The 14,354-nt window shown below is 39.8% G+C and overlaps 1 protein-coding gene across 1 annotated transcript in view; it reads right to left on the bottom strand.

Moving 5' to 3' along the window:
- LRGUK (leucine rich repeats and guanylate kinase domain containing) overlaps positions 1-14,354 on the bottom strand; it is a 129,021-nt gene that overhangs the window by 5,073 nt on the left and 109,594 nt on the right. Inside the window, exons 17-19 of the mRNA XM_004465765.4 lie at positions 13,961-14,049; positions 11,969-12,100; positions 696-847 (exon numbers count right to left, since the gene is read on the bottom strand). Of these exons, the coding sequence (XP_004465822.2) occupies positions 696-847; positions 11,969-12,100; positions 13,961-14,049 (373 nt within the window). The remainder of the gene's footprint in view (positions 1-695; positions 848-11,968; positions 12,101-13,960; positions 14,050-14,354) is intronic.

Below are 14,354 nucleotides of genomic sequence, written 5' to 3'. Positions count from 1 at the left end.
TTAAAGAGATGGTTTATGCATTTAGAAAATACTGTAGTGACTGATGAGTGCTGGAAGGGATTTGCAAAGAAAATTGTTTCAAATTAACTTAATTTCCCTTTTAATTTGGCAGGGGTTACAACTATGGTCGAAGGACCAAATCTGGCTCACAGCCTCTTTTTGTAAATAAAGCTTTAATTCAACCCAGCCATGCTCATTCACTTACTATTACTTAAGGCTGCTTTCACGCTACAAAGTTTGGGTTGATAACTGCAACAAAGCCCATTTGCCCTACACAACTACAACCAGCAGGAAACTGCCAAATAAATGCCCACTGAAGCAAACTGGACAGCAACATGAAATCTTCCAAGCTTCTCTTCACATTCACTGAATGGAGCACGAGTGTGCCAAAGACATACCTCCAGAGAGCCCCTGACCCCCCTCCAGCCTGCCACAGGGGATGTGGCAAGATCGCTGGAGCAGCACTTTCCATTCTGCTCTTCCTCTAACTAGCTCAGTGAACTTGGGCACATGTCCTGCCCTCTCTGAATCTCAGGTTCACATCTATATCCATGCGGTTAATAACTTCCCCTACCTCAAAGGAAAAATCCAGTAACAGTTACAAATAAATAAATAAATATATGTGTGTGTCTGTGTATGAGAAATTTCATGTGTGTGTGTGTGTGTGTGTAAACCGTATGAAAAATGACTCATACCTTTTAGGGCCTCATCCCCCTCACTGTCACTTTTTCCTGATCCTGGGCGTGGAGAAATATTGCCCTCTGGAGGTTGTAATGACAATTCTTTTGACCACATAGAAGATGGAGTTAATCCAGTATATCTGCTAGCACCACAGGAAACCCTGCCACTGAAAATTGAAGAAAAAAAAAATGTTCTTTTTAAGGTGCAAAAACTATAGTGGACAAACAATCCACCCTCATGACTTCAATGGGTTACCTTTATCCAAGTAATGTCAGTAGTTTGAGAAAATGTCTCTGTTGAGCTAAATTTTTTTTTTTAATTTTTTTATTTTTTATTGACTTAGTAATAATATTACATTAAAAATATATATGTGAGGTCCCATTCAACCCCACCCCCCCACCCCCCCTCTCCCCCCCCCCAACAACACTCGTTCCCATCATCATGACACATCCATTGGATTTGGTAAGTACATCTTTGGGCACCTCTGCACCTCATATACATTGGTTCACATCATGGCCCATACTCTCCTCTATTCCATCAAGTGGGCCCTGTGAGGATTTACAATGTCCGGTGATTACCTCTGAAGCACCATCCAGGGCAGCTCCATGTCCCGAAGACGCCTCCACCTCTCATCTCTTCCTGCCTTTCCCCATACCCTTTGTCCATTATGTCCACTTTTCCCAATCCAATGCCACCTCTTCTATGTGGACATTGGATTGGTTGTGTCCATTGCACCTCTATTTCAAGAGGAGTGTTGAGCTAAATTTTTAAATGGTATCTGTACCAAGTGCTATATAACAGTTGACAAACCTTAAAAGCATGTTAAGTACTGTACATGTTAGCAAAACATAGCTGAGTGCATACTAAGAAAAGAGTATCATGCTAGGTGCTGGTGTATAAAATAAGACACAATCCCTCTAATCCTGAGGACTTCAAAATCAGACTCAATTTATATACTGCAGTTACTGCCATTTTAAGGATAGAGTAAATGAGGTATTTTGGGGAGCCTGAACTGGACCACACACTGCATATCAAATACTGGTTTGGGGAACTGTGATTTTGTTCCCCTGTAGCAGTTTGATATTGGATTATAGATATTGGAAAATAAATATTGGATTATGTTTGTAATCTGATTTGTACCAGGGCATGATTGAGTTATGATTAGGGTGTTGAGTCCTCTACCCCTTGGTGAGAGGTAAAAGGCATGGCAAAGAACAGAATTGGGGTTTCTGATGTCAGACTTTTGATGTTGGAGTTTGATGCTGAAGACCAGGAAGTAAGCTCACAGAGGAAAGAGAAGCCAGCCCCAGAAAGAAAGGACCCAAAGAGAAGCCAGCCCCAGGAACACAGAAACCCAGGAAGCCTGAACCCTCACAGATGTCAGCAGCCATCATGCTCCAAATGGACATCGGTGAGGGAAGTAACTTATGCTTTATGGCCTGGTATCTGTAAGCCCCTACTCCAAAATAAATACCCTTTAAATAAACCAACCAATTTCTGGTATTTTGCATCAGCACCCCTTTGGCTAATACACTCCCTTTTTAGTATAAGGTAGGAAGGAGTATGATCTGGATGCCCGAAATCCCTGTTTCTGTGCCAGCACACTTCCAACCTCCAGGGTCCTCTGCCTTGGGATTCAACTGTTTCCTCGCTTCCTCTCAGGGGAGGCAGCTCTACTAGGGGAGCCCACCCAGCAGAACATTGTGAAGTAGCTGAGGCAGGATTGCAGGCGTTGGAACTCACAATTCTGGACCAATCACCCCTATGATTATGCCTCACCCACAACCAAATTTGCTCTCATGAAAGATCCTGAAATGTATCACATGAAAATGCTGATACTTAACACATTACTTTTTGGAGGAATCCTGCATTTTAACAAGGGCAGGATTAATGTTTCAAGGAATACAACTCTAGTGGCAGATTTTCAGACATAAAACAGAGGGTGGGAGAGATTTATTTAGTGACGTTTTCTCACTAAATATTCAAGTCAAGCCTCAGGTAGTCCCTGGTTCAGTCTGCAACTAAGGACCCTTTTGCTCTTGCCTGATAAAAAGGTGAACATGTTCCTCTCCTCTCCCAGTCCCAGGCACTCCCCCTCCCTCTCCGGCCTCGGGACCCCAAAGCTTGTTTGAGCTCTTGCCCCTCTTTTCCGTCATTCATTCATAGCATTCATGATGCCAGCACTTACAGTTAATGAGAGCTCTAGAACCAGCCTTCATGCAGCTTACAGGCTTGCAGGCTTATTTAATCACAGAAACATTTTATTATAACTGTGAAAGTGATGGGAAGGCAAACACAGGATGCCAGGAGAGGATGCATTAGGGATGTAGGGTTGGTCTCTATGAGAAGTGGTGTTTTAGTTAAGACCTGAGTGATGAATTAGCCAGAAAAATCAAAAAGGTAGGGAGGAGGCTGGACCCATGAAACAGAGAAAAAATGTTCTAAGCAGAGAGCATTATGTCTGAAGCCCTCCCTGGGGCCCAAATTTCCTTTCTCCAATTTACGGACTCTAGGACTGCTTCAGAAACAGGGTGGGACTTCAGGAATGAGAGAAAGAAACAGGCTGGGAAGACTAATGGGACAAAGCCAAGAGATAGACACTTCAAAAGAAAAGGCTCCAGGGTGGGAGGGAGTGGTTCAACTAAGGAAAGGGTGACACGGGGAGAGCATGGGACATTGGATTCTGGAGTTTCACCATCATTGACCTTGGGGAGAGAATGCCATGGCCGTGGTCAAAGTGATGTGCAGTACTCCTCTGAGATGGGGCAGAAAGCGGCTTTTCCAACTCATTATTCTGGGTCTCTTAGACCAGGGAGGGTAGAACCAGATGGAGTGGATTTAAGCAACTTAGATACTGTGCTGTGACCTGTCTCACCAGCTAGCTCACTAATGGGTACCCCTACAGTCTCTTGACAAGGGATCATGTTGAGGCCAAGGAAAAAGTCTCCTCACAGAAAAGGAAAGATTTCCAGTCAACAGCAGTTGTCAAAAAGAACAGATGTAAATTTAGGTGAGCTCCTCAGACATGTGAATATGGGGCCTTAGTATTTTTTAAAGGTTTAATAGGGTTCCTTTAGGATGCAACAGAGAATCTGTGTTCAGGTTGAGGAGTTCCTTCAGTTTTGCTAGAAGAAAAAAATGATGTTTTAGGGAGATTTAGCGAATAAGCAGTGGTGTGGAGAAAAAAGAGGAAAAGAAGAGAGATAAGAAGCCCCTGGTATAAAAAAAAAAAAAAAAAAAGACAAAAAACAGGCAAAAGAAATATCTGAACTAATAATTTTTACATTTATCACATTCCCTTCTCTTGTTTTTTCTTTCCCTGTTTTCTAGTCATATGTGCCGTATTTCTTCAGTTAGAGTCCAAGACTTAGAGGCAGTATAGCCAGGTGGTTTAGCACTTAGACTCTGGGGCCTTTCAGCCTGGGTTCAAATCTCGGCTCTGAGACATGTTACCTAAATAACCTTGGGAAAGACTCTTAACTTTACTTTGCCTCAGTAGCCACATCATTAAAATGGGGATGTTAAAGTACCTACACCTCATGGGTTGTAGTTGTCAGTTAATATGTGTATTCAGATAACATATGTCATGTGCTCAAAACAGGGACTAGAACATAGTTTAAGTGCTATACAAGATCTGCCATCATTGCAATTCTGTTTCTCTCATATTCCATGTACAATCATACTTTTAATAGTTTTGGGTTGCCTTATCTTTATCACTCCCTTTTTGTTTCTTCAAAATGAAGTTTACAAATTTTTCTCACCATAAAAGTAACATATAAGCATTATATAATATATAGATAATTTAGAAAATATGGAAAACTAGATTAGGGAAAATCACACAAAGAAAGCCAATATATTTTTTCTATGTGTAGTTTTACATTTTTGTTTTTATAATTGTACACATTTTTCAATGTGCAGTTTTATGTCATTAAATATTCTTTGAGGGTGGCAGACTTGGCCCTGTGGTTAGGGCGTCCATCTACCACATGGGAGGTCCGCGGTTCAAACCCGTGTGCAGCTGGCCCACGCACAGTGCTGATGTGCACGAGGAGTGCCCTGCCACACAGGGGTGTCCCCCGCGTAGGGGAGCCCCACGCGCAAGGAGTACGCCCTGTAAGGAGAGCCGCCCAGCGCGAAAGAAAGTACAGCCTGCCCAGGAATGGCGCTGCTCACACGGAGAACTGACACAACAAGATGACGCATCAAAAAGAGACACAGATTCCCGTGCTGCTGATAACAACAGAAGCGGACAAAGAAGAGGCAGCAAATAGACACAGAGAACAGACAACCCTTGGGGGGAGAGGAGAGAAAAATAAATAAATAAATCTTTAAATATATATATATTCCTTGAAACCTGATATTTGATGGTTGCTTAACAGTCCATTGTGTATTCATCATACTTCACTTGAACATTCCCTTATTTTCGGACATTTAAATTAGTACCAAGTTTTTCTGCTTATAGCAGAAAATAGTGAATACTGCACTGAGCATCTTTGCATATTATGATTTTCCGTATTTTGAATTATTTATTAGTATAGGTTTCCAGAATGGAATAACTGGATCAGTGAGCAAAAAGATTTTCTAGGATTTTGACCTAAATTGCCTAATTGCTTTCTAGAAGATTTTGAAAATTATCTTCCAAACAAATTCTGAGTCCTCAGCAGTATGTTTCTCTTTGCATCATTTTTATAAATAGTAATAACAGTAAGTTCTGGGAAACGGACTTGGCCCAGAGGTTAGGGCGTCCGTCTACCACATGGGAGGTCCGCGGTTCAAACCCCAGGCCTCCTTGACCCGTGTGGAGCTGGCCCATGCGCAGTGCTGCTGTGTGCAAGGAGTGATGTGCCACGCAGGGGTGTCCCCCATGTAGGGGAGCCCCATGCGCAAGGAGTGTGCCCCGTAAGGAGAGCCGCCCAGCGCGAAAGAAAGTACAGCCTGCCCGGGAATGGTGCTGTATACAGGGAGAACTGATACAGCAAGATGATGCAACAGAGGGAGACACAGATTCCCGTGCTGCTGACAACAGAAATGGACAAAGAGGACGCAGCAAATAGACACAGAGAACAGACCCCCAGGGTGTGGGGGGGAAGGGGAAAGAAAGAAAGAAAGAAAGAAATCTTAAAAAAAAAACCCAACAACAGTAAGTTCTGCGAAGTTACCACACAAAATGTAGCACACTGTTGGAAATTACTTACTAATAATAAGCAAGATTAAACATTATTATCTAACTGCATTACCTTTTCCCTTATTTTGTGAACTGTTGGTCGTTTGCTCATTTATCTGTTGAGGATCTCAGTGTTATTCATATTGATTTGTGTGAACTCTTTATATATTGAACATGAACACTTTTGTTCTATTTAACCTAGTTTGCTATTTTCCTTTTAAATTTGTTTTGGAACTAGAGAAACTTAAAATGCTTATATAATCAAAATATATTGATCTTTTTGTCTGTGATCTGTACCATGTCTCTAAAAACATTTAGTATTTTAATGTCTACTATTTATAGTTAAAACTAAATCAAATTATACAGAAGCATTCGTAGTAAAAAGCAGCAATCCCAAGCCTAAACTTTCCCAACCCTAGTTTCACTCCCTGAAAGTCTCCATTTTTAACCATGTCTATTTTTAAATTTTCTGGCAATTATCTTTAGTCATGTATAGATAAGTTGGCCATGGCTTTAGACTTGCATGGACAAGTTGCCTCCAGACCCTTGCCAGTTCATTTAATACTCTTCACCTCCAACTCTTAAATTTTGACATTAGAGTTCTACTTTTTTCCCCCTCCCCCAGCCCTCCCCCAGTTTTGTTTTTGTTGTTATTTTTCGTTTTTTGCTGTCTGTGTCCATTTGCTGTGTGATCTTCTGTATCTATTTCTCTTTTTGTCTTCTCTTCTCATTTTTCTCCTCTAGGATTCACCGGGATTTGATCCTGGGGGCCTCTGATGTGGAGAGAGGTTCCCTGTCACTTGTGCCACCTCAGTTCCTGGCCTTGACTCTCCCCTTCATCTCTCTTTTGTTGCACCATCATCTTGCTGTGTGACTAACTTGCTGGCTCACCACGGGGGCACTCAACTCGCTGCATGGGCACTCACATGGGCACTTGGCTTGCCACACAGACACGCTTTTTTTTTTCACCAGGAGGCCCCAGGGATCGAACCTGGGTCCTCCCATATAGTAGGCGGAAGCCCAATCACTTGAGCCACATTCACTTCTCAGAATTCTACTTTCTTATGTTGTCAAAGTTGATTGTACTAAGTTTTATGTTCTCAGTTATGTCCTTTCATGATTTAGCCAAAGGCTGATTTAAATGTTGAAAATTAACAGATAGTTGTTCACTACAGAACCTAGTAATCAGCTATGACTATACTTTTTTCTCTGTAGTTCTAGTGTCATGATCCTGATCCCAACTGTAGCAGTTTGATATTGTTTATGAATTCCAAAACTAGATACTGGATTATGTTTGTGAACTAGTCTGTGCGTATTAGATTGTATTGGGTTCAAAGGTTTCACTTTAATTTGATTGAGTTGTGATTAGGGCTTGGATTGGGCTGCATCAGTGGGACATTGAGTTCCCACCCCCTTGGTGGGTGGGGACTCACAGTGAAAACCACATGGCATAGCGGAGAGTAGAGTTTCTGAGTTTTTGATGTTGGAGTTTTGAGCTGGATAGGGAAGTAAGCATACAGAGGAGCAGAGCAGCTGAGACTGGAGAGAATCCAGCCTTGGGGAGAGAGACAGAGCTAGTTGCCTGATAGTCTACAGCTGGCCTTGTGGAGAGAGCAGAGCAGCTGGGCCGAGAGAGGAACAAGCCCCAGGAAGAGAGGACCCCAGAAAGCCTGAACCCTGGCAGACGTCAGCAGCCATCTTGGTCCAACACATGGCAACAGACTTTGATGAGGGAAGTAACTTATGCTTTATGGCCTGGTTACTATAAGCTTCTACCCCAAATAAATACCCTTTATGAAAGCCAACAGATTTCTGGTATTTTGTGTCAGTACCCCTTTGACTGACTAATATACCAACAAAGAAGAATATTTGTAAGATCAAGTTCAAGTTGATCTCTACTTTTTCACACTCCACATTTAACTTAGGTTCAGTAGCACAATTCTGATGTAACTTGAGTCTATTCAAGACAAAAATCAGTCATTTAAATGAGTGATGATGTTATAGCTGTGGCAGTGATGAAAAGTGTAGAAACCAGTCTTAATGATGTATCCACAGGAGTTCAGGGTCTATAATTGGAACTGCACTCCTTTTAGCTATCTAGGTCTGTCCTTGACCCAAGAGGAAATGTAGTGGGTGATGTAGGCATACAAAGGGTGACATCTAATGTGACATCACCAAAAGACTCCATATCCTTGTATTGGGTTTGAATAGTGTCTTAGTCAGCCAAAGGGGTGCTGATGCAAAATACCAGCAATCTGTTGGCATTCATAAAGGGCATTTACCTGGGACAGAAGTTTATAGTTACCAGGCCATAAAGTGTAAGTTACCTCCCTCACCAAAGTCTACCGCCACGTGCTGGGGCAAGATGGCCACCGACATCCACCAAGAGCTCAGGCCTCCTGGGTTCCTCTCCTCCCGGGGCTCCATCTCTCTCCGGGCTCAGCTGCTATACTCTCTTCACCAGGCCAGCTGTAGACCATCAGGTGAATGGCTCTATCTCTTTCCCCAGGGTCCCCACTGTGTCCAAGGAGCCATCTCCATTCCTCTGTGTTCATTTCCCAGGCTCCAGCCCCAAACTCCCATTTCTGTCCTCTGCCATGTCTTTTATCTGTGAGTCCCCACCCACCAAGGCATGGGGACTCAATGCCTCACTGATGTGGCCCAGTCAAAGCCCTAATCATAATTTAATCAAATAAAAGTGAAACCTCAGACAGATTGGTTTACAAACATAATTCAGTATCTATTTTTGGAATTCACAAACAATAGCTAACTGCTACAAAGGGCAAACAGGCTGTAGCACCAGTTTAAGGCTGAAATCTCAAACCAGCTCTCCTGCCAAGTTCCTACACTGCTGATCACGGACACCTGTCTATTGCTTGGACCTCAGCTTCCTGTCAACTACTGCTAGAGCTAGATGGCATCAACAATCCCAGATAGATGTAGTCCAGGATGGGGCCATCTTCCTACATCCAGGGATTCTGCTGAGAAATTTTGGTTACTTGTTATCAACTGGTAAAGAAGCCTAATGGCTTGCTTAAAGGAGAGAGTCCATCTTATCAGCTTGGACTGAATTCCTAGGTCAGCTTTTTGCTAGACAACAGCTTTTGGAACCCTCTCATAAAATTCCAGATACCCTTCAGGTGGAATACCCATGCTCCTAGAAGACCTTGTTTCCAAATTTCTTGCTTCCACATAGGGTAATTTAGTATATCCAAGAGGCAATTCCTACAGGAGTATAAACTGAGACTCAAATTGCCAATATCTGGATAATCTAGTGACTGAATAACTCTTTCCTCTTCCCCTGCAGTAGAAGTGTCATTATTAATTCACGCTTGGGATCTTCTCTCTGGATTTACACCTAGACTGAGTCTTTCCCCCCTAAGTACACCTTAGATACATCTATGTTTTTTGGGCTAGGTCTTTTACTCCAAACAAGCATAAAGATATTCTACTCTCTTTGAGTGAACAACATAATAATCCATATTATATGGTCAAATCTTCAAAGTGATGTCACATAAATATAGTATGTTGAAAGGAACACAGAAAGAAAATGGCAAGAATAATTTCACTGGATTTTTAACATATATATCTTGGTGTCTTATTTGTGGGGAAAAAAAACATGTCTTCCTTTAAAACATATACAGAAAATGGATCATAAAACAAATTCTCTCAACATCTACTTTTCCTTTGTAGCAAAGAAAGTATTAAATGAAAATGCTTTGAAAGTCAGACATGGTGGTGTTGAAAGTCACATGTGAAGGGTCAATCTTGAGTGATACACCTGACCCTTTTGCCATGGGAACAGATGATGTATAAGTCCAATGTGGCCTATTAGGCACTCTCTTTTTTCTCTCTTTTTCACTGTACTTCCACCATCCTACCTTTCTGTACTAAAAATGCAGAGCTCAAACAAATCCTTAGAGAGCCAAAGTTTCAACATTGTTACAGTAGGCTAATCAACTAATTGTAATGCTAGAGTCTAGTAGCTAGTGAAATGGCAGCCTTAGATGGGGCCATTTAGAGGGGGTAGTTATTGTCTGTCATCACATTTTTTAAAAGAAACGCAATGTGTCATAACAATAAAACTCAGAAATGAAGAAAGGCATTACATTTTCAACAGTCACTCATTATTTCAGATCACCCTCAGTAAAAAATACTCTCTTTACTCTTAAAAATAACTTTTTAAAGTTATAATAATACTTTAAATAGTATATGTTACTCATTGTTGAAAATATGGAGAGAAAACACAGAGAACTAAAATCAGCCCTAATCCCATCACTAAAAGATAATATCTGAATTTTTGGTATATTTCTTTTCAGTGTACTTTTTATGCATACACAAGATTATTTTTTAATCTGTATTATGGTCTATATACATTTGAATCTGATTTTCATCACTTATAGGCATTTGTTTTTCTTAATTTATCTAAAACTTCTCTTAACATAATAAGTGATAAGAAACTTTTATTCTGTCTAAAGAAGTCAGTTTTACCTCTTTATTAAATATTTCATCAAATTTTCATGGATTTTTTAATAGTTTTTTAGTATATAAAAATAAAATACATATCCTAGGCAGAAAATTTTAAAGTTACAGAAAAAGAAGAATGAAAATTAAAATGACTGGCAATTCTACAGGAAAAACCCATTGTTAACATTTTGGTGTATTGCCTTCTAGTCACACTTCTTGTCTATTGCATTGCCATGCTTCTGTATACTCTGGAGAGACTGAAATGCCCACAGACCCTTTCTGACTAGTTCTTTACTTGGTTCCATGTCACCCCACTGGTCTGGCCAAAGATGACTGGATAAAAGAAAATTGTCTGACTCAGAGGCAGGCCATCTGTAGACTGGCCTACAGCCCATGGGGGACTTGACTAGAGACTTCTTCCCCAGATGGGCATCCCATTGTAGATGGTGATTGACCCAACCAGTCAGATCTTTCCTTGAAACGTCTGTATTCAAGACAGACAGACAGATAGTCAGTTCCAGTGGCAGGAGCAGAATGTAATGGAACTGCCACAGAAGCAGAGCTCTAAAACCAAGGGTGAAAGGCTGTGTCTATACTGTGGTCTCAACTTAGTCATGTTCAGTTTTTGAACCATACTTTGATATTAAATATTGAGAACCTGAAATGGCATTACTGAGAACAACTTTGGCTAATGTGAACAGAGACAAGGTATTTATTAGAAGACTATCAGATAGTTTATAGAGTAGGTGTAGCAGTTTGATATAGTTATGAATTCCAAAAATAGATATTGGATTGTTTGTAAACTGGTCTGTACCTGGGCATGATTAAATTATGATTAGGGCTTTGATAGGGTATCAGTAGATAAAAGACATGGCAAAGGACTAAGTTACGGTTTTTTGATGTTGGAGTTTGATGCTGAAGTCTGAAGCTGGAGGCCTGGGAAGTAAGCAGACTGAGGAAAGAGAAGCCAGCCCCCGGAAGAGAGGAACCCTGAGCCCGGAGAGAAGCAAGATCTGGGAAGAGAGAACCAGGAAGCCTGAACCCTGACAGACATGGGCGCCATCATGCTCCAACACATAGAAATAGACTTTGGTGTGGGAAGTAACCTATGCTTTATGGCCTGGTATCTATAAGCTCCTACCCCAATAAATACCCTTTATAAAAACCAACCAATTTTTGGTGTTTTGCATCTGCACCCCTTTGGCTGACTAATACAATAGGAAACTAGAGAACCAGGCTTAAAAACTAGGCAGAAACCAAGGTAGGTACGGAGCCAGAAACACAGCCAAATCACAGCACAGGAAGAGAGTGGTAGAACATTATAGCTTCCTGTGCCACAATGGACATGAGGGCTGTTCCTCTAGATTTTTTATTCTTCTACCACTGGTGTCTTGAATAATCTCCAACTGTCCTGGGTGTTTTTGTCACTCCTTCAAGAGTAAAAGTTCTCAGATGATTTATTCCAATTTTATAAGCTTAAGCCATATACTTGCTCTCTACCTAGAGGGGCAAGATCCACCACATTCAAATTTCATGGTGAGAGGTGAGGCCCTGCTTCCCAGTTTGGAAAGCCCTCTGAAGCCTAGGGGCAAGTGCCATGATTTTAGCTAACCAGCAGGAAGTAGCTATTCCATTCAACAAAAGTCCTCAACTCACCTCTTTCCAGAATATGGTCCAGTAGGAGTTAGAAAATGGTCATCATCGAACTCAAAATCTTTTTGTAATTCTCCTAAATATGTAAAATGTTGTAGACCACTGATGATGGGTTCTGGTGCTGGTACTGGACCCCTGAAATTGAGAAAAAATATTTTTAAATGATACCAAAAATACACACATTTAATACCTAAACACTGACCAATATGTCCCATATAAATGCAAATGTTAACAAAACCTATGTGGAATAATATAATGTATCCACTCATAATCATTCACTTCAGAGCTTGTGTTAGATACTGGCTTTATTCTAATTTATAGATTAAACAGGCTTGTATTATCGTGAATATTCCTTACCATTAAATTATTAACACAGACAAATTGTCTTTCTGGTGATTAGTATATATTCTATTGTAAAGCCTTAGTCTATTGTTATGTTAAACCCAACAATTTATTAACTGTCATAAAAATAGAAACAGATGTTTCCCAATTTTGTGTATAAGCTAATGCTTTGAAATGGCAGTCAAAGCAGATATTTCTAAAAACTCTAACATTATACTCTCAACTAAACTCTAAAGTAAAATATTCTTTCTTCATCCAATTATATATATTTATAAACTAATTTGTACCCTAGAATGACCTGAAAGACTCATTCACCATTGTTAATGAATATACCCTGGTACTATTCACCCCAGACTTGATCTACAGAGTTGCCATGTGCAAAGCAGTGCCGTTACAAATAAATGGGAGCAAATTCAAAGCAGCTGCCATTATGGAGATCCATTTGGAGCTCATATTTAAAACTGTTTGGTTTCTTTGTCCGCCATGTTTAGGCAAACTTCTCTGCAGGTCAGTGGTCACACAGGCCCCAGATTCAGCTCACCCTGAAGACACTGTCTATTTCCTGTCACCCATTCCTCCCACCCCCAGGAGAACTTTGTATGCACTACAGTCTGTCTTTTGAACCAGACTTTTCAAAGAGAGCCTATAAATATGGAGAAAAGTAACCAGAGTTTTGTTATGCACTAGCAAACAAATAAAAACTTAATCTCATTTATATTGATTACAAATTTTCAAGAAATAGCTTTAAATTGCAGACAATAAAAAGAACTGAAATTGAAGATTTTAACGACTCTTCATTTTGCTTCCTTGAATTACATCATTCTTAGATTTAATAACAAGCTAAAAATACTATAATTATGATTTGTCAGTGCTCTTGGTAACTTTCTTAAAACAGGAACTTCTCCATTATATCAATCAAATTTTCTAAAAGGTCATACAGAAAGGAGAATTCTGAATCCTAAAGCCTATAACATTAGTGATAAAATAAGTTGCAAGCATTTTATAACCACACTTTGATCTGCTTATATATTTTAAGTAAAACTTAAACCTAAATGCTTCTCTTTGCATTTAATAATTTATAGTATAATATATCAGGGCCATTAACATCTATGAAGCCCTTATAATGTGGCTGACACTAAGAAAGGCATTTTATTCTAAGGACTAAGAATTAGTTAATTAATAAAGATACAAAGGTCCCTGCCCTCATAAAATTTACAGTCTAAAATGGAAATGAGACATTTAACAAATGACCCCTCAAATAATTAATTACTATTGTTTCAAGGGCCACGAAAGGCAAGTACAGGAAGCTCAACAGTATATAAGTAACCTTCAGTCATGAACATCAACCTTGGTGAAGGGTGATACTTATATTCAGACACTACCAGAACTATTACTCTTTGCAGTCTTCAATGACTGCAAAAACCATCATTATCTAGTAGCTCAAGAGCATATTGGGCCTTTGAAAAAAAAAAAAAACATATAAATAAAAGGAAAATACAACCTCTATAACTGGATTTACTACTGAATGACTGGGTCCAATTTAGGGTAAAAGTTCCTGTTTATGTTGATGATTTAGGATTTATTTGGTATGTTTAGACACTACAAAATCAATCTACAGATGCTCAGGTGTAAATAAATCTGATAAATCATTACCTATGAAACAGGAGTGTGTAATCAGCAGGTATCTTTCCCACTAGGGCCTTCCGGGCTGTCTCATGCCGTTTATACAGAGAAACGCTCTCCTAGGCAAGAAATACAATCAGCAAATATATTGGTGTTAAAAATATGTCAGATAACTAGACAGTTAACAATTATTTTCTTTATACTAGAGATTGCCAGATATCTGGGGGAAGAAATGAAAAAAAGACAAGCACCAAAAAGAATTGTTATTTGTTCAGCAGAAATTAACGGACAAATTGTATATATAATGTTAAAATATTTTTAAGATGAAATTTAATATGCACAATTTATTCATCTAAATAGCAATGTGGTAATTTTACTAATATTCCTTGTTTGCATTTTTAATCTTTCTAATGAGATTATAAAG

Source organism: Dasypus novemcinctus, chromosome 5 (assembly GCF_030445035.2).
Source record: "Dasypus novemcinctus isolate mDasNov1 chromosome 5, mDasNov1.1.hap2, whole genome shotgun sequence".
Classification (NCBI taxonomy): Eukaryota; Metazoa; Chordata; class Mammalia; order Cingulata; family Dasypodidae; genus Dasypus; species Dasypus novemcinctus.
Note: the sequence above shows the minus strand (reverse complement) of the source record. Positions and strands in the feature narration are given on the sequence as shown.